Below are 21,112 nucleotides of genomic sequence, written 5' to 3' on the forward strand. Positions count from 1 at the left end.
TGAGTGCATGTTTAAGAAGCAGAGTAAAAATATGATGGGACTATTCAATTCCCACCACAAGTGTTCAAGAACACCCATTTGTTTAGCAAATATTTATTGAAATTTTATTTTATTCTGGGTACTTTGTTATGTGCTGGGAATAGAACAATGAACACAACCAAATCATGTCCTTGAGCTATTCAAATTCTAATAGAGGACTACCCAGCGTGCCTGGAATGGGAGTTCAGAGTATTTGGGACGTATAACCCAGTTCAAGGAGGGGAAGGTGATGTGGGCTGATGGATGTCTTGGAGTTAGGTAGGCACCGAGGCGAGCTGGCAGAAGGCAGTTCCTAAGGATGTATTAGCCTGGGCAAAAGTCTGGCGGCCTGGGGAAAGCAAGCCCTCCCTGGGGCTGTAGATGCAGAATGGTAGAATTTGTATGTGACACAACAGTTTAGCAAGTCAGTCACAAAGCAGTCAGTCCACTGTCCTTGTTGTGAATATTCCTTTCGGATATATTCGTTTTCTTGGGCTGCGGCAATCCAGCGGCACACGTTGGGGAACTTCTTAGAGCAGGAGTTCGTGTCAGCGCTTCGACGTGGAGAGTGTCATTCATGTTGATTGTGTCGAGCGTTCTGAGTGGGAATCCATCCCTTGCCTTTCTCCTCACTTTGGGGGTCGCTGGAGGTGCTTGGTGCTCCTTGGCTTGTAGGCGCTTCTCTTAACCGAAGACCCTATTTCAAACCAGGCCACATGCCCAGATATAAAGGTAGTGAGAATTCCAACATCTCTTTTTGGGGGTACACAGTTGAGTCCATAGTATTGGACATTATGGGGCGAGGTCAGCTTTCTTATAGCCAAAATAAAAGACAAGCCAGAACTATTTGCCTTAGCTTTTCTGCCTCTCCCATCTCAAGGCCCTGGACTGGGAGGAGATAAGCCTTCCCTTCCCACTGCAATGATGTCTTCCAGAGGCAGAGGCGAATTCTCCCATCTTAATCATCTGGAGACTGGAAGGGACAGCCCAGCGAGTAAAGCAGTCAGTTCACCCCGCCTGGCCGGGAGGGCGGGGCAGAATAACATACAGGCAGGGCCGTTTCCACCTCTCCTGCTGGTGGGCGTGTGACTCAGAGGCCATGGCATCAGCCATGACCTCACTCACCCAGAGGACAGCCTGCCTGCAGGCCATGAGCCAGGCTGGGTTTCTGCCCTTCCTCCGTAGTTTCTCTTGTGGGGACGTTATCCCGGCCCTGCTGGTGGTGCCCACAGTGTGTTTGCTTCTCTCTATCTCTGTGTTATCCCTTTCTGGGTTTTTTGCTTTCTTTTTCTCTCTTTCTCCATTTCATTCCTTTCTCTTGTTTTACCACATGCTCCCTCTCTCCCTTTTTGCATCTTCCACCTTTGCCTTTACTCCATCCTTCTTGCTTGATCCTCCCTGGCCTCAGATCTTCCTGGCTTCCTTTCTCTCTGGTCTCTCCTCCTTCTGAATCCTCATTGGATACAAAATCTGCCTCCTGTCTCTTCTCTCGGGAGCACTTCCTAGGGTGTTGTAACTGCCCCGCCCTTTCTAACACTGTGCTCCCCCATCCGCCATGGCCCCAGGGGTGGCTCCTAATGTAATACAAACTCCCCCCCCCCCCAGCTCTTCCTCCTCTCTGCACAGGGCCTTCCCTGTGGCTCAAGGATCCAGTTCATTTTGCTTCCAGCAGTCTTGCTCAAGCAGTTAGCCCTGACTCTACTACCCTCTTTCCCACCTCCTTTAGACCTTGCTTTCTCTCAAACCCAGGCCAGATATTTCCTCTCATGTAACTCCTTTCCTCGTCCTCCTTTCCACAGCAGTGTGTTTCCTGGGTGGCCGTCCAGAAGTCTACATTTCTCCATTAGGGATTTTAGAATGTGTGTGTTCATTGTGCACGGATTCTTTGCTCCACCAAATGGATACGTGACTTAAGGGGTGAGGCCAATACAGTTCTTCTTTTTAGGTCTCACCTCCATATTTGGCTACCAACCACAATGGATGGACACACCGATGCAAACTTAATAATTATTTCATTTGAAAAATAGTTGTTTGATGCAAACCCCAGGAATTCTGAGTGATAAATTAAAGTCAGTGCTGACAAGAAGTGAAAAGTCTATCAGGGAAACAGATAGGCTTGTGCCTATTTAGAGGAAATGAGCATTTACTTGGGATGTGACAGACTAGGTATGCTACCATATGTAATCTCATTAAATCAAATCCGACTATCAGAACTATGAGTTAACGTTGCTATAACTAAACAAACAGAGTGACACCCAGGAATACAGATAATGCATGAGTACTGACCAAAGTAACACAACTAGTACATAAGATTTGAATTCAGGGGTGGCACTTTAGGTAATAAATATAACTATCATTTAGTAAATAAGAACCATCATTTAAGAGGTGCTTACAAGTGCTTACTGTGCTAGACTCATATGATCTCTCAACAACCCGATGGTGCAGATACTGTTATTGTTCTCTGCAGGGATCATGCTTTTTTGCGTTAGCTGTCTTTGAATTAACTTCAACTCATGGCAATACTGTGCACAATGGAGAAAAGTTCTGCCCTGTCCTGCTCTATCCATCTGATCCATTCAAAAGCAGACCCTTGAGATCCATAAGGTTCTCATTAGCTGATTTGTGGACGTCGATCATCAGGCCTTTGTTTCTAGTCCATCTTAGTCTGGAAGCTCTGCAGAATCTTGTTTGCCATCGTAGTAACACAGATGCCCCACTGCAAAGCCCCATAGCTGTGGGTCCTAGCTGCACATGAGGTGCACTGACAAAACAAACCCAAAAAAATCAAACCTGGATCTCACATGGAACCTGAGAATTTTACCACTAAACCATGACTGCTCCCATCCTGTAATTATTGTACAGGAAATTGAACACAGAGTAGTTTGGAGATTGCTCACAACGGCATACGATATTCAGTAAGCCCATACTTACTTAGCTTATTGTGTAATCCAACCCTGGAGCCAGCAGTCTCTCTGGATCTTACGCTTGCAGTTGTTGTACTATGCTGCTTCAACTCGGGGGAACACAATGTGTGAAAGTATAGCAAGAGTATTCAAACTTACTGTACAAAGAGAATTTGATTGGGTCCATTGGCTTGCCAAGTCAGAAACTGGGGCCGCTCATAAGTGAAAGTGAATAAAGGTGAGGCTAAAGAGAAAGCCTGGATGCACGTCCCCCAAACACCTGTTAAAGTTCATCGCCCTCTGCAGGCCTTTTGATAAAAGATGCAGGATATATTCCTGGATGGGTTCCCAAAGGGTTCATGAAGACACTGATCTTATTCTGGTAGTTGAACTGTGAACGAGTTTCTTAGTTGGTCCCTTGTCCATCCATGCCCTGCAGGAAGGGATAGTCCAACTCCATAGCAGAGATATAAATGAAAAGGTTCAGGCTTTACATACCCCAAGAAGCACTCTAGAAATGGTAATTGGTAAACAGCAAGTCACAGCCATCTTTCTTTAAAATCTTTAAATCATTTTATTGGGGGCTCATACTGCTCTTATCACAATCCATACCTACATGCATTATGTCAAGCATATTTGTACATATGTTTCCACCATCATTTTTCAAAACATTTTCTTTCTACTTGAGCCCTTGATATCAGCTCCTTATCCCTCTCCCACCCTCCCTCCCTCATGAACCCATGATAATTTATAATTTTATCTTTCATTTCTCTACCTTCCTCCGTTTCCCTTCACCCACTCTTTTGTTGTCCATCCCCCTGGGAAGGAGTCATATGTCAATCACTGTGATTGGTTCCCCCTTTCTCACCCCACCGCCCCCTTCCCCTCCTGGTATAGGTTGGAATACATGACATTTGGGTTGAAGGACTTTTGGTGAAGGAAGAGGAAGGGGCACTCATGTGAGCCTGCCACACTGGACCAACACCAAGTTGTCCTCAGATGTCCCAAAGCACTCAGCATTTGATGGAGCGCCTTACCCACTGCAGCTCCCTCTCCACTGGTGCTTGGCAGCCTTTCAGCAGGGTGCTGCACTGACCCAGGAGTCCAAGCCAGGAAGTGAATGAATCCATTTTCCAATTAAAAATAAAGCTTCTCCAAAGGACCTGCTCACCCCAAGAGGTGAAATTTATCTTTCTGGCAGTCTGACTTGGCTAGAATATGTCTCTGCTCCTAAAACAGACTGTGAAAGGCCATTAACTTGAATGAAAAAGGAAAACTGGGACAGTTCTTATTCACAACCTAATTCATTTAGCCATTCATTCCTTATTTTCATTTTCACAAATTCTTATTTAGCTTTTACATCTCTGCTCCCTCATTCATTTATTCATTCAATTGGCTACCGTTGTACACCATGTACATAAAAGATAAAATGCTGTGTCCTAAGAGTAGCGGAAATGAGTAATGCAACCTTTGGAGCTTGCCACCCAGTGACGGAGACAGACAGAAGATGGGAAGTGCAATGATGGAGCAAGTCACACGATTTTCAGGGCACAGCATAGGATCATCTAACAGGAAGATCAGTGAATGGGGTGGAATTGTGTTCCCCCAAAATATGTGTCAACCTGGCTAAGCCATGGTGCTCTGTAATTACCCTCCAGTTTATGGTCTACTGTAATTTTTCGATGTACTGCAATTCCTAATCTCTATGGTTTGAATGAGTAGTGGGAGTTATGCTAATGAAGAAGGATGCAATCTCTAGGATTAAGTTGTATCTTGAGTCAATTTCTTGTGAGATTAAAAAAAAAGGATTAAGCCTGTCAGAAATAAAGGGATAGAAGATGTAGGAGCTGAGCACATCCTTCAGACTCAGGACCCCTGTGCTTTGAGCTTCAGACCGAATGGAAGATTGGTGCCAAAATACATGGAGATTCCCAAGGGATGTGAAGTTCATGGTTGTTCAGTGGAGAAAAGGGCTTTCTCACAGAGCTTACAGAGATACAAAGCCTTCCCCTAGAGGTGGGACCATGAATTCAGGTTTCCATTCTAGATTGTGAGAGGATAAATTTCCGTTTGTTAAAGCCATCTACTTGTGGTATTTATATTATAGCTTACCTTGATAACTAGCACACTTGATATAGTCTTGCTTCCTCTCTCAGTTTTAGGTACTTTTTCTCCAAGGTGAGGTTAGAAATTTCTTGCCTTCCTTAACTCAAATAACTATATAGATCAGGTGAGATTATACAACTCAAAGTGCTATGGAAAAATATGAGGCGCTAGTAGTAATTAGAGTGGGTCCTGTTGATGTATCAACTACATGACTTTAGTTTATTCTCCCAGTGTCCTGAGGCAGATGCAAGTAATGTAACATTTGGAAGAAAAGAAAGTTTAGAGAAATTTGGTAATTTGCATAAAGCCACACAGATACCAGAATTCTTAGACCCCACATGTCACAGTCTTATTTTCCTAGTATATGGAATTGCACGTCTGAGTGATGGCACAGTTGTCGAATATGCTCAGTGTTCAATGAAATGATAGCATTTATATGGTGGAGTCAACTCTAGCTGATATTAAGTTATCTTTCTATACAACAGTCGGGGTCCCAGGGAGGGGAGAGTATGGTTAAATTTCAAAGCATCCGGTGCTGAGCATTAAACATTGAAATTTTACAATGAAAGTCACTTGTATTTTTGAAATAAATTTTATGATGCAGTTGAATGAATCTTTCCCTAAGGGGGTAATCCATCTTGTCAGTTTAGACTTTATTTCTTGGATGTAACTTTACAGCCGTAGCATAGATATTTATTCCCCTTAATCGTAAGGCTTTAGCGTGAAGATTTCCCCTGCAGGAGTCTTTTTTTATTTTCCCAGTCCCAAAGCTTTTCCTTGCTCAGGGCCCTGTCTGTGATTGCTCATTGGAGGCAGATATATGGCCACACACAAAATATTATGATACAGTTATGAGGCTGACTCACCAATTCTTGGTATCAGTCTCATTACTTTATGGCTATACATCATCTTATTAATTACCTTTCTCTTTGCATAGCTCTTTCTCCAGCTCTATTGTAACTTTCTTTTTAAATGGCTCACCCTTAAATTTTCTGATACCTCTTGAAACGTTTTCATTAAATTTTTTTGAATTAGACTTGGCTTTTATTCTCTAGAAATTCAGCACTTTGAGGCAGAGTTAGGCAGATGGATGTATAATTAGTAGCTAGCATGGGGTGTAAGACATCATGGGTTGAATTGTGTCCCCCGAAGTATGTGTCAAAATAGAGGCATATGACATGTGACACATAAAGAACTCCCAGGAACACCGGGCCCACAGCTATTGAAGGAGATAAATTATAGTCGATAAAGAGAGCAAACCTTGATCTGGTGCCCTGGATTCCGGTTTCTAGCCTCCTAAACTATGAAGGAATTGTTCCCCTGATTGTTAGAGCAATCTGCTTGTGGCATTTCTGTTATATCAACTCTAGGTCAGTAAGAAAGAATTTGATACCAGGAGAATGGAGTGTTGCTCTAACAAATATCCACAAACAGAAGTGGCTTCGGAACTGTGTAATGGGTATAGGTAGGAAGAGTTTTAAGGTGCCTAATAAAAGTCTCAATTGCCTTGAAAAGACATTGGGTGGAATTATAGACATTCAAGGCGATCCCAGTGAAGACTCACCTAGAATTGAGGAGAGTGGTGACACTAGAGATGTTGGCACAAATAACAAGAAGCAGTGGCTGAGAAATGGTAGCAGAAGATCCAGGAAACCAAGACATGACAGTAAGGGAACTCACCCACAGAGAAAGAGAGCTCATTGCTTAAGGTGGGACATGTCCTGGTGGAGTTCAGATCCTCCAGACAATTGTGCCTAGAGCCAGGCTTGCCAACCATGGAGCAAGAGAGTTGTGTGACCCTGGACCAAAGCTGGCGGGTGAAGTAGGATGACTCTAGCCAGTTATTGGTAGAGTGAAGAAGCTTTGCAACACTTGGTAGACTGAGGATCAAAGAGTTGAGAGGGCAAGGGAATATGAATCAGGAGTGGAAGAGACAAGGAGCATGGGAAACAAAGCTGCCTAGGTCTCAAAGAGTTGGCTCAATGACTTCTTATGTTTCAGAGAGCCTGATCTTCACCATTTCTGTACCAGAGTACGTGGCTGCCATTTATGAATGCCTAGGGGATGGGGCTGGATCCACTGCTCAGTGCTGAGGGGCCAGGGCTGACATGCCCAAGGAGCAATGGGGCTTCTAGGGCTAAAGGGTTAGGATCACCACACAGTGGGACAGGAGAATGGGGGTGCCAGTGTTGTTAGTCCAGTAGACCTGAAAGGAGAAGTAAATAAAGCCCAAGGCTGAAAGGTTTCTACCCAGAACGCAGAAAGCATGGCCAACTCCCAAGTCTAGAAAGCAGAGCCATGGCCTCTATGGTCTAAGAGAACAGAGCATTATTTTCAAACCTTGAGAGTGAGTGGAAATCATTCTGCTGGGGTTTTGACCATCCTGTTTCCATTTTACTTTCTTTCTCTCTGATTTCTTCTATTTGTATTGGAAATGTCCACCTTGTACTTCCTACCAGTGTACTTTGGAAGCAGATAACTTGTATTTTAGATTCACAGATGAGGAGGAATTTTGTCCCAGGATGGAATTTGGAGTTGGAATTGATATGTGACTTTTAAGATGATATGGTAGGGAGAAGATGATTTACATGTGTCAAGGGCATGACTTTCTAAGGTCAAAACATGGAATGTCATGAATCGAATTGTATCCTCCCCAAATAGCGGCAGCTTGCTGGGCCATGATTCTTAGTAATTTGACAGTCATCTCCCATGATGGGATCAATCACATTTAAGAGTATTACAGTGGGATTCTACACCCTTACTCAGTGGACAGTCCTGAGCTGATGTAAGGCATTTTCCATTCAGTCTGTCTTGCCTCACCTTTTTAATCTTACAATGGATAAAAGGAGAGATAAGTGAACAGAGAAGAAGGATATCATTACCAACAAGGAAGAGAAGCCAGGGAAGGAGTGTATCCTTTAGTCTCTGGATCCCTGCACTGAGAAACTTCTAGACCCAAGGGAAGATTAATAGCAAGATACATGGTTATCTCCAAGGACACAGATGTTGAATGGAAACCAGGACTTCCTTCAGAGCGGACACAGAGAATGCCTTCCCTTAGAGTTGCCACCTGGAATTCAACTTCCAACCTACTAAACTGTGAGGGACTACAGTTTTATTTATTAAAGTCACCCACTTGTGGTATTTTTTGTTACAGTAGTAGCTAAGAGAGAGGCTTTACAGAAAAGGTGATCCTTGAACTGCATCTTGAATCACAGGTAGAAGTTTGAGAATGGGAGAAGATGGGCTCAATAGAGCCCCCATCAGAGACTGAGACATGGAAAAATCCAAGTGCCTGGTGTATGCGGGGAAATAAAAGAAATTAGATATGAACTGAAAAGACAGTGCTAGGAAACGGGCGATGGAAGATGGTCCTGAAATTAATCATCATTATAATAAAGGCCAAGTTGGAGATGGATTAGTAAGTGTGATTTAGGGCAATGAGTGCCTATTGAACCATTTTAAGCAAAGGTATCTGACAGTAAATTTTAAGATTGTAGAAAGAGACCTCTGGTAGCACAAATTTCTCAGCTTGTCTCACCTGAAATATTTTCAGTGTTTGGCCCTGCGGATGGGAGTTTGAAACACACAATCGTTTCATTCATCCTGGATCCTTTCTGGTTGGCCTTATGATCCCCTCTGTTTCCACTGTCACTTTTCTTCAGAGAATGTCAGGGAGGATTAAGTTACTTCCTGACACACCTTAACTCTGGAGGCTATCAGCCTGTGCCCTAATTGGGAATCTTAAAGGTAGAATGAGGATACAGTTTGACTTTTTCATGAATAGTTGGGTTGGAAAACAACGTCGTGAGTCCTTGGGCAGAGTCAATTATTGAATGGAGAGTTGGGGACCTCAGTTCCTGCCAGCACATAGCCCAGATAGAATCCCAGTGACGTTCATGACAAAATACATGGCTGATCTTTTTAAACAGGTCACCCTCTTTTCTCTTGTTGCTCCTAGGCCCTGTTTTTAAAATCATTTTCACTACAACCCATGACTTAGTTCCCCTCCAAGTACATATACTTACTGTCTAGAAATCAGTAGAGACCTCACACCTGTCCTGGTAGGGAAAGGGCAAAAAGCTACATCTCCCTCCCAATGGGTTGCTGCTTCCTGCCTGATCCATAGTCTTGGATACAGCACTATCTCCACCCTCTGCTGACATTCGCTGCTGAGCTTAGAGCAGTAGCCTCCTCCCAAGAAAAGCTGTGGTTTTTATGAAGTAATAGTTTTTGGTGTTTTTTTTTTAGTTTCTTTCCTTTGGTTGCTTTCAGGCCTGGGGGATTGCTTAGCTCAATGGATTGTTATTGGAATGCAGAAGACTTTTTGTGCCAGGACACACACCCCAACTCACTGCTGATTTATTTATTTTTCTTGAAAAGATTCGTTTTTGCTAGTTGCTTGGTAACCGGAGGATAGAAAGACTTAACTCATTCAGCACACAGAGCTTCTAGTTTGAGTCGGACTCAGCTTTCGCAGGACGATATACAACTAAAGTTGGCATGTGTTGAGGGCCTGCTTTGTGTTCTCACTGATCCCTGCTCCATCTGTGCATGGAAGGTGTTGTTCGGTACGTAGAAATTGAGTTGCCCAGGATTGAAATGGAAATATCTGAAAAATGTGAAGTTGTATGTTAAGTGTGTTTGGAAGGGCTTGTTGACTAGTTTGTATTCACTTTTTGAAGAGTGGTGATAACTCAATCTGTAGAGTCTTCCAAGGCCAAATTCCAAAGCGGCTCTGGAAGGGTCGGGGTCGTGACGGTGACGTGGTAGGTTGAAGGCCCATTCACTTTAGAAGACCCAGGGCTAGGCTATTACCCTCGGAACGTCCATTTCTGGGCCCTCAAAGCGGCGTGTTGGGTATCACCAGCACAACTCTAACTAGCCCTGAGACTCAAATACGATGAGGCACAGGAGGGCGCAATTGAAAACGGTTGAAGGCCTGCCGGATGATGGAAGAGAATGATGGCTGGGTCCCAATACAAGCTCAGCCATTATAGTAATAGGATTAATTCAGAAAGATCTTTAGCTGGGACTCTGCCAACAGAGTCAGGAGAAGGGTGGAGAACTATAGTTGTAACTCCCTCTCTGGGGAAGTACTTGTTCTTGACTAATCTAGGCAATTCTGGTAAAGCCCTGTGAACCATGTGGCCCAACACAGGGCCAGCATGGGATCCTCACAGATGGTCGTCTGCCAACTTCTTACCGGGAGGGAGACCTTTAGGGACAGTTCTCTCACCCACGCAAACTCCTCTGTATTCTGTGCTGACTAACGTCTGGATTTGGCTTTTTAAGGAAAGTTAGGAATACCGATATCATCTGGTCCGAAATGCTATTCTTCTAATAGCATTTGGTTTCGGGGCCCTCATCCTACTGGTCTGGGGTTCTCTGCCTTTGAGCAAAGAGGCCATTGTGGTCTCAAGAGTAAATGAAGCTCCCAGGTGATCAAACAAAAGGAAATGATGAAATAATTTTAATACCGCATTTAATATCACTTTGATGTCAGTTTGATGACTACAGTGCGCCTAACCCCCAAGCAAACAATGAACTTTTAAATTAGCTTACATGCATGTAAATGCTAGATAATGAAAAAAAAATAGAAGGTAGAATGATTTACACACTGAAATTGTGCAATTGATAAATTAGATTGACTATACCATGGACTTCCAGACAGATGAGCAAATCAGTCTTTGGACAGTGTATGATATGACAAAATAATTACTTATAAATTATCATGGGTCCATGGGGGGGTGGGAAGGGTAAAATGAGGAGCTGATGCCAGGGCCTTAAGTGGAGAGCAAATGTTTTGAGAATGCTTCATGGAAGCAAGGATAGCAGGACTTTGAACAGGCCATTTGGAAAGATCAGCATCGTGTTTCGGACAGCATCATGTTTGGCTCAGCAAAACCAAAGGAAACCCTGCACGAGGTGGATCAATGTGACGGCTGCAATAAATGATTCAAACATACCACAAGTTATGAAGAGGCAAGAAGACTGGACAGTGTTCAATCAGTCACACATGAAGTCGCCACATTTTCTAGCCAATGGAGCAACAGCTAACAGAAGATCCCTGCAGCCACTCCCAGTGGGTTTCCCTTTGGCAATAGGCCTGCAGTTCTCTTTGACATTCTACTTGTGCTCCATTGTCCACAGGGGCTGTCTGTGTGGCTAAGGGCTGAAAGCCCTCATTATGCAAAGTCTCACTGAAGGTATACAAGACTCAGAGAAGCAGTTGTTTTCCTAGTTGAGGGGGTTACTCAGCTTTGGCAGGAAGCATTCCTTGGTTGTTGCTGCAGTGGTTTGGGTGCCTAATTCCTGGTGACCTGCTTAGATTTCTGAAGCCCTTGGACTGCAGCTGCTGTTCCCCTTTTCCTTGACCCTGCGATCACTGAAACTGCAAAGCCAGTGGGAATAGGTTTTGAGAGCTATCCCTTAGGCATGCATTGATTTCACTTAGTGTTGGATTACTTAGTTAGTAAGGAAGGCATGGATTTACTTGTGTTGAATTACTAATCTACAGTGAACAATTTCACATTTTTCACCACAGCAAACATACTGCTTCTACGTATAACTTATGCCTGTCATTCTTCCAACCCTGCAGCACCTTCTTGCTGAATAAAAACATTTCAAATTTACATTCCCTGACAGTGTCTGGAGGAGCCCTGGTGGTGCAGCAGTTAAAGTGCTTAGCTGCTAACCAAAAGGTTGATGCTCTGGACCCGGTAGCCACTGCGGCGGAGAGAGGTGTGATGGATTATTTCTATAAAGATCTCAGCCTTGCAAACCTTTTCAGGCAGTTCTAGAGGTTTCTGCTATGAGTTTGAATCAAATGGACGCAGTGGGTTTTGCTTTGGACAGGTATGGGGTACATAGTAATTAAGGTAGCATGAGCTTACTTACACTTATTTACTATTGGGAACACCTTTAAATGTGAAATTGTGTTAAAATAAACCAGCCTCTAACATCCACAGGGGTCAGTAGGTGCAACTGTACTGTGATACCATAGAAAGATCATAGTAAAGTTATAGATGACAGGAGAGGTAGGAGAGAAGATAAAAGAAAGGAGTCAGACACATTTTATTGACTATGCAAAGACATTCCACTGAGTGGATCATGCCAGATTCTGGCTAACCTTGAGATTTATGGACATTCCAGACACTGCATAGTGCTCATGCATAACTTGTCCATGGACCAAGAAGCAGTTATGCAAATTGAACAAGGGAATACTGCGAGGGAAATATGTGCAGGAGGGTTTTATCCTCTCCCCACACATATTCATTTGTATGCTGAGTAAATCATCAGAGGAGTAGATGTAGAAGATGAGGCATCATGATTGGAGGAAGGTGTATCACAGTTTTTGGTATGGAGATGACAAGATTTTGCTTACTAGAAATGAGGAGGGCTTACAGAACTTGCTGAGGAATACAGACGGTTTGCAGCCTTCCATGTGGGCTCCGGCCCCTGTGGAGAAGACCGAAGTCCTCCCCCCGGGCCAGGAGGTCACAGTGCACACGGAGAAAAGGCAGAAGTTGGGGAGCAGTTTGCTTGTGTGCATTCACAAGCAGCCGTTAAGAGAGCAAATGACATGTTGCTTTGGGCGCATCTGCTGCACAAGAACTCTTTAGAGTCTCGAAAAGCAGGGAGGTTCTTTGAGGATTATTGCGCATCTGACTGGAGTCGTGGTGTTTTTAATCGCCTCACATGCCTGTGACATTTGGACCATGAATAAGGCAGATTGAAGAAAAATTCATGTATGAAAGCTCTAAGCCAGAAGAACAAAAAACGATGTCTTGGAAGAAGTACAACTGTGAGGTTCTTTAGAAGCAAAAATGGCGAGACTTTTTCTTACTTTTTTTGTACATGTTGTGAGGAAAGATCAGTCTGTGGAGAAGGACATCATGCTTCGTAAAATTCAGGGCCAACCAAAAAGAGGAAGGCCTTAAGGAGATGGATGGACACCCTGGCTGCAACCATGGGCGCAAGAATCCGAAGGAAAAATCATAAGAATGAAATAGAACTGGACAGCATTTCAGTTTGCTGTGCATATGGTTTGCTAAAGGTTGGAATGGACTAGATTGCATCTAACAACAACAACAACGCAAACAAAAATTCCATCCAAAATCAATGATTTCAATAGCTTTTCTTGGTCCCCAATTCTAAATTCCTGGGAGAAGAAATGGTGATTGATTTGAGTATGTCACACGTCAGTCACTGGCCCAGTCAAGCATTCAAGTACAGTAAGGATGTGCTAAAATTATGTAGTACGTACTTGGCACAGTGGCTCCAAAACATGGGCTCAAATATAGGCACAATTAAGAAGATCACTCCGGAGCCCGGTCATGGTACCTTCTGTTGTGTAGAGGGTCACAATAAGTCAGAAGTGACTTGATGGTACTGAACAATAACGCGTGTCAGACAAAGGTCCACTCATGTGGTGGGAGGAAGAAGGAAACAGTCATCACATAGGAACACAGAAACAAGGCCTACAAGATGTTTGACCTCATACAACTTATAGTTAGAAGAAAACTGTTACACAAACAATTTCAGGCTCAAGTTAAAGCATATGGATTATGTGAGAACCTGACCCAACCTTGAGTGAGAGATCCCGGGAGACTCCCTCAGAGGGTGGGGGGGAAAGGGGCAGTCAGAGGGGAAGGTGTCCATCGATCCCGAAAGGGAAAGAGTGGCAGGTGAGGAATGGATTTTCTGTCCTTGTGGAGGTTGGGTGCCATTCATTGGTTCTGACTGGTAGTGATCCTTTATACATCAGAACAACTGCCCATACCTCCGCCATCCTCAGAATTGCTATGTTTGAGCCCATTGCTGCAGCCTCTGTGTCGATCCATCTTGTTGAAGGCCTTCCTCTTTTTCACTGCCACTGCTTTTCCAATCACGATGCTTTCCCCCCGAGACTGGTCTCTCCTGAAAACATGTCCAAAGGACACGAGATGAAGTCACATCAACCTTGCTTCTAAGGCATATTCTGTCTGTACTTCTATGTGCCTGTCCGTTCAAAACCCTTTCAATAGTAAGCGGAATAATTCAAATGCATCAAGTTTTGTTCGGTCTTCCTATTCATTGTTCAACTCTCACGTGCTTATGAGGGATTGAAAATACCACGGCTTGGCCAAGGTACATCATATTCCTCCAAGTCAAATCCTCGCTTTTCCACACTTTTAAGAAATCCAGCAGATTTACTCCATTCAATCTCATATTTGAGGAAATCCACAGAAAGGAACGCGTGCGGCCGTGTGGCATGTGGCAGAAACTGAAAGAAATAAAATCTTTGGAAATCTTCGTAGGCATGGCTTGATCATCTGGCCCTCCCTTTGGCTTGGTCTGGAGGTCTTGGAGGGCAGAGACTATCTTTGCCATTGCCTTCGGAGCCAGTTGGTGTGCAGAGATTTTGAAATGATAGGCACCTCCGGTTCCATCAGGGATTTTTCAGTGTTGATTTCTTCCCGGTCCACACCTGCCGAGTACTGGAATCTTACTACGTGTTTTAAGCACATCTGCTCATTCTGCACAGGGAAGATGGATTGCGTGCCCTTCCTAGAGTATAGTTTCTCCCATTCCTGGTTGGCAAAGAAGGCTCAAAGGGAAATTATTGGAAAGATCAATACTTGTGTGCCACGCTTTCTTTGCTACGTAGGTGCTACTTTTATATATCATTCTTCTATCCCAGTTCCTAAGCAGATGTTTTCGTGGTACCTGTTGGCCATACTTTTATTTTGAAAATTAGGAAACATTATTGAAAATGGAGAAGGCCAGGGGAAAAAACCCATAATTGATTCTAATATCTATTTAATTTGGCAGAACTTGAGAGCGACTTGCTGGGATAAGACGGGGCATTTCTTTGATCTCCCAGACTTCTTATCGTGGAAGGCAACAGGTGTCACAGCACGGTATGTTCATTACAAGCTGGATTTTATTTGCACTCATCCCGTCTCGGGTGTCTGTATATAGACGTTGCTTTCTTAACGCTCTTTGACTGGGACATACTATTTGTACATCTGCATATGATTTTGCATACTTGAAACATCTTGAATCCATCTTCCACCTCCACGGCACATGCCCAAACACCATTGTTCCTATGAGGCCTGGAATGTGGGTTTGCAAGGTAAAGACCATTTATTAAAAATTAGACACATTTAAAGGAGATGTGGAACATACAGAGTGAAATGCGGCCGTTTGGGGAAAGATATGTCTTTCGTGGTACATAAAATGGCAAATACGTGTTTTGTCTCCAGACGCCAAGATGGCATATAATGTTTCTCACAGAAGCAGGCTTTAACTGGATGAGTGTTTTAGGGAGTTATTTTGCTTTTAATCTAAAAGCTCCTGGATCTACCCAGATTGTAGAGGTATGTATGTTCAAATCATCAACTCTTTTTCAATAAATTATGAATGTTATAAATAAATATGTGCTACATTACTGAGTCTCTTAAAAATACCCATTGAGTGTGAAAATGTCACTGCTGTAATAAGCAGAGTGGGTGTGTGCAGGAGTATATATAGATAGGTTGGAAGTGATATCTTAAAATCTGACAAATGTGTTTTCATATTTATCTGTTGTTTCAGGGGGTACACAAAGCGTGCTCATCGTGTTCTTGAAAACCCATATTAAAATATGGAATGAACAAATGCATGAGTAAGAAGATCATTTCCCAGATGACAGATAAACCTGCATCAACATATGTATTTAGTGGAACAGGTGGTGTGCTTTAAATCAGCTTATTCAGGGAGAGCTAAACTGTTGCCTGCCGTGTCCCTTCGTAGTTGAATGCAGGCACAGCTGGGGTAGGAAGACCGTTTTCCCTGGGTCCCTCCTGTAGATCTCATTTTGTAGGAAGGTGGTAAGGGTGTGGTCTTTCAGCCGCCTGGGCTGCCAGAGAGAAAGGAGATCGTGTTTCAGAGGCACGTTGTTCTTCAGACCCATTATGCCCTCATGAAATGGTCAGTAGCCACAGTTCTCATGGGGGGAAGATTCACTCGCGTATGAGAACGGCCTCAGTAAACCGCAGGTACCCTGCTTCCCCTGTCTGTGGGTGAGGGCTCTGGAAGGTCGGTCTGGATGTACCATACTATCTAGGGGCATATAGGTGGGTGAAGGTTTCATCCCGGTCATTTCTCTTTCGGTGCAGTATTAGTTTAACAAAACTATTTCGAGAAGTAGTTTTTTGTTTGTTTTGCCTTTGTACAATAATGAAAAAAGATAAGAAAGAAAGGATTATGTAAGAGCTTCCTGGTTTGATCATGTTAACCGAATGGACCTGTTAATAAAAGCACAACTAACAGTTACTTGCCAATAGCCAGCTCAATAATGGAACTGGAAATGGAGGAAGTACTAGCTTTCTTTCTCATTTTCTCTATGTGCTGTTCATGGTTCTTGCTTATGGGTCTGGAGAGAGCAGGAGTCCTGGTGGCACAGTAGTTAAAGTGCTCAACTACTAGCTGAAGGGTTGGTGGCTTCAATCCTTCAACCGCGCTGTAGAAGACAGATGAGGCAGTCAGCTTCCATGACGTTTTATAGTCTTAAAATCTCCATCAGACTGTTGTGCTTTATTCTATCGGGTTGCTATGAATCAGCAGCAGATAGGGCTACTGCATACTTTAATTCCCGAGGTCTAATGCTCTATTAATACATCAAGGACTAATTTTTTAAACCTAGTTCTAGTTATGGCTCTATTTGGGAGTTTAATGCAATGAAATATTGTGTTAGTCTGGGTTGACTAGAGAAACAAATTCATAGACATTCATATGTGTATAAGAGAGAGCTTTATATAAAAGAGCAATTGTATATTGAGAATACATCCCAGTCCAGTCCAGATCAAGTCCCTAAGTCCTATATTAGCCCCTATGTCCAATATGAGTCCACAAATTCCTCTTTAGACTCATGCAGCACATTGCAATGATGCCAAATGCAGGAAGATCACAGGCCAGTAGAGAGGCCATGTGGATCCAGTAGCAGTGGAAGCCTCTCAACACTGGTGCGGGTTTCCATGTGTCTCTTTCAGCCCTCTGAGTTCTGGCTGACATCAGCATGGCTCCATGTGTCTTGTCAGAAGGAAGATGAAGCAGAGCTAGTGGGTCTGGCCTCCAGTGAGCTATTTATCTCCATTGTGCCTCCAAATGAGGTCATCAAGCTCTGACCTGATTGACAGGCTAAGACTCTATCCCTTTGTTCAAGTTGACAAGAGATTATGTAACTGCTACAAATGTGCATACTCCGGAGAGGCACTAATGAACTCTCAGACTTCTCATCAATCATACATTATTGTGTGACCATGGGCATGTCCATTCGTTTCTTTGAGTCACACTATTTTATCTATAGAATGGGTATACATAGCAACTTGCAAGATTGCTATGAAAATTACACAGTAAAACCCTTGAAAGTCAGAATCCTTTTAAGGAAATCTATCAGAGAAGGAAAATGTAAATGTTTTCCACTACAATACATGATAGAAAAGTAGTAAGACCACAACCTATTAGAGACTAAGATGCTGAAAATTTTGTTAACTTGGCTGGGCCAGTATTCTCAGTGACAATCGAGATATAGTACATAATCCCCCATGATGAGATCTAAAATAATGTACCATATGTACTTGAGTATATATATGTCTATATACATACATGTATATAAATATAAAATAAGTCTATATGCTTATATATGTATATAAGTATATAAACTGACCTGAATCTCAGCTGAGGCACTTAATTTTACCACAAAACTGCATAAAATGTGAAAAGCTCGGCTTATACACAAGTATCTATGGTAACTGCTTCCATAATGCGATCAGAAGTGTGGCCTGCTTCCAATATCATTAGGCACTGTGAAAAAGCTTCCTTTGTTCTTTGCTGAGTCTGCATCTTGCCTATCATCTGACTTTTGGTTCTTTGGGCTTATTCAAAGATCTTCTCTATAGCCTGCTGATCTCGGAGTTGCCAGTAGCATATTATTTGACCTGCCAACCTTGGGTTAATTCACCTCTGCAGTCAGGAGTCTGCTAGCTGATGGGCCAAACTTGAGTTCATCAGCCCGTGGAGCTTTGTGAGCCAAGAGATGCTTCCAGCCTGTCATCTGACCCATGGACTTGGAATTTGCCCACCTCTGCAACTGCGTGAGCCACTTCCTTAATATAATCTCTCTCTGTGTGTATATGTACTGATTTGCTTCTTTAGACAACACGATCTAAGACAAAAATTTCTAAAACCCAGGAAAACAATAGTTTTATTTTCTAAAGTAGCCTGATTAGAAGAATTATCCGAATCCTTTAAACACAGATCTCCAGGGTCTCCAATTTTAAGCCTACTGAATCAGAACCTCCAAGGGAGACCTGGGAATTGGTGTTTTATGAATGTCCCAGGTGGTTAGATGATGAAGTCAATTTGGAAAACTTTGCTTATATGGATACTCAGAAAAGTAATATGTGACTTTGAAGTGCTACACACCATGAGAGAATGGGATTATTATTTAATTTTTTTCCTTTTTATATGTACATACGCTAAATATATAGATAACGATGCGTTTATACTCTCAACAATCTCCATATGTTGTTCAGTGTCATTAAATATGTGCATGCTGTTGTCCAACCATTACCATATCCATTCTCCGGTTTTTCTACCACCTTTACAGACGCTTGGTTTCCCCAAAGAATTATGTCTTCCTTGCCACCCTCCCTATTTCTAATAAATTTTGAACCCTATGCATTTTCATATTCTACATAGTTTGAGATCATACACTATTTGTCCTTTTTATCTTATTATTTTTTCTTTTGTTATGAATCTGGTGAAGGTTTGAAAAACAGACCATGGTTGCTTACAAGGATTTAAGACTACAGGCTCTACCCACACAAGTACATGTAGACTATTGCCTTTGTGGACTGCGTTGTGCCAATGGACCTTAGTGTACCCCGAGACCGTGAGCTTGAGCCCGCAGGCCTAGAAACTCAGAATTGGAATTGTTTTATAAGAACGAGTAGGTTTGGTAATGAGTCCTGACGGAACATGGATTAAGTGCTCGATCTCTAACTGAAAGGATAGTGTTTCAAGTCCACCCAGAGAGTCTATGGGAGAGAGACTTGGTGATCTTGTTTCATAAAGGTCTTAGGAAAACCCTAGTGGATAGTTCTCCTTTGTCACTGGGGGTTGCCAGAAATCCAAATCCACCTGAAAGCACCTACCAACTCCCGGCAATGAATGAGTTTGGTGGCTTTACACATGCATACCTTCTTCTTGACCTTGGGGTCTTTGATCCCTGCAAGTGGCTATCGCACCACTGGAGGAAGCAGAATTCTTAATGCTCAGGAATGATTTATTGGCAGTTGCATCATCGCTGTGACACTCATGACTCATGCTGTTTTCATTAGTACACATTTACAATTCCCGCCCCATGCTTATGGCCCCTTCACATTACGCCTACGGTTTTCTTCTTCCCAGCTTCTTTCTCTTCTAGAGCAGAATCTGTGGACTTGGACACTGGGGTGCTGAGTTCCCTTGAGATGATGGGGTTCTTTCTCCCTGACATGCCTCCATTATGTCGTTCTCCCCTTTGTTTCCTCCATTTCTCAAGCCCTATGGGAAACAAGTCTGGATGAAACACGTCACCCTTGTAAGCTTTCTTGGTTGTACAGTGAGTCTGATGGCAACCTCTGCTCCAGGCATTCTGGGATGGATTGAGTGAAGTAATAACGAGAAGGCTTCTTTGTGGACACGGAGGGTTAAGCACTTAACCACTAGCTGAAAGATTGGTTGAATTTTACCCGAAGGCACATCAGAATCCAGACCAGGCAGTGTGCTTTGGAAAGGTCATAGCCCTGCAAACCCCCTGGAGATCAGGCTGCCCCGAGACAGAATTAACTCAGTGGCAACTTACAAGAGATAGCAACATTTCTGGCTGATTATATATATATATAGGAAAGAATTAGGTCCTCTCTTTAGTTTCCTTTAGCAATTTTGATAGCGAGTCGATCTGTCATAGTGGAAAGAGACATTCTTGCCAAACAAACTTGAGTTAGGTTTCTACCGTGCACCACCTTTGAAAACTTTGAGCAAATTATTTATCCCTTGAACCTCAATTTCTTACCTAAAAGTTCTCTCAGTGTTGAGGCAAAAGAAGTGCTGTGGATAAAATGTAGCACATATTTTCTCTATGAATTTTTCAAAATGAAAAATACCCCAATATGTGGCCCCTCTTCTAAAATCAATGAGACAGGGGTTCTGGATTTGAATGTGCCGGTGCCAAGGAAACCTTGGGCAGTGGAGCAGGGATTGGCTGCCCTCTGGGCCAAGGAGAGGTTTAGATTTGGTGTTTATTAGACCCTGGCGTGTGATTGTTTCGGGAGGCTTTGGAGAACTGAGCGCCAAAAAGGCCACGGGGTGTTGTTATTTTCTTTTTATTATTCTAGTGGATTCAAGCCTCACACGTGATTGGATTTCACCCTAACTTAAAGTTTGCAAAAGTTTGTTTTTGGTAGTAACGTAGTATAAGAATTCTTCCTCCCTCCCTACTTCCTCTTCTCTTGCCCTACCTTTTTTACTCCCTCTCTCCTTGAGCTACTGTTCTCTCCTCCGAGGTATGGCCAGTCCTCTTGCTTATCTGGGTCACAGTGAAAAGTACCCCCTAGCCTGTGACTGATTTGTTTTTACTAACAAATATTAAAAATAAAAATAAGCTGATTTGGTGTTACTAACAATATATTTTATTAGTAGTAACATTATTTCTTAATTATTTATATTTCATTCTTATAATGGTAATTGTTTATTTTGTGCTTTTGCTCTAAGTGTGCTCGGCATATTATTAAATGGTAGTTTCTATAATCCTCACAAGCACAGGATAAAGCAAGTGTTATTATTGTCATTTTGAAGCATTAGTAATTTGTCATATTCTGGCCACTGCATAGATAACTTTTCATAATTTTGGTAACATAAGATATGGAAAGTCAGAAATTTTGAGACATCAGACTAAAGCATATTCATATCTAGAGAGCCTCCTACATGAAGAGACTGTAAGATGTAAGATAAAGACAGTAAGAAAACTGTAAAGAAATCTGAGTGGAATAATGATATTATTAGTAGAATAACTG

At 42.8% G+C, this 21,112-nt stretch overlaps 1 protein-coding gene across 4 annotated transcripts in view; it reads left to right on the forward strand.

The window, feature by feature from the left end:
- The window catches only part of FGGY (FGGY carbohydrate kinase domain containing), a 540,059-nt gene that overhangs the window by 91,181 nt on the left and 427,766 nt on the right, over positions 1–21,112 (forward strand). For all 4 annotated transcript variants that reach the window (XM_075556875.1, XM_075556868.1, XM_075556883.1 and 1 more), the window contains one exon: positions 14,844–14,932. In XM_075556875.1, coding sequence (XP_075412990.1) covers positions 14,844–14,932 — 89 coding nt within the window. The remainder of the gene's footprint in view (positions 1–14,843; positions 14,933–21,112) is intronic.

Source organism: Tenrec ecaudatus, chromosome 1, assembly GCF_050624435.1.
Source record: "Tenrec ecaudatus isolate mTenEca1 chromosome 1, mTenEca1.hap1, whole genome shotgun sequence".
Lineage (NCBI taxonomy): Eukaryota > Metazoa > Chordata > Mammalia > Afrosoricida > Tenrecidae > Tenrec > Tenrec ecaudatus.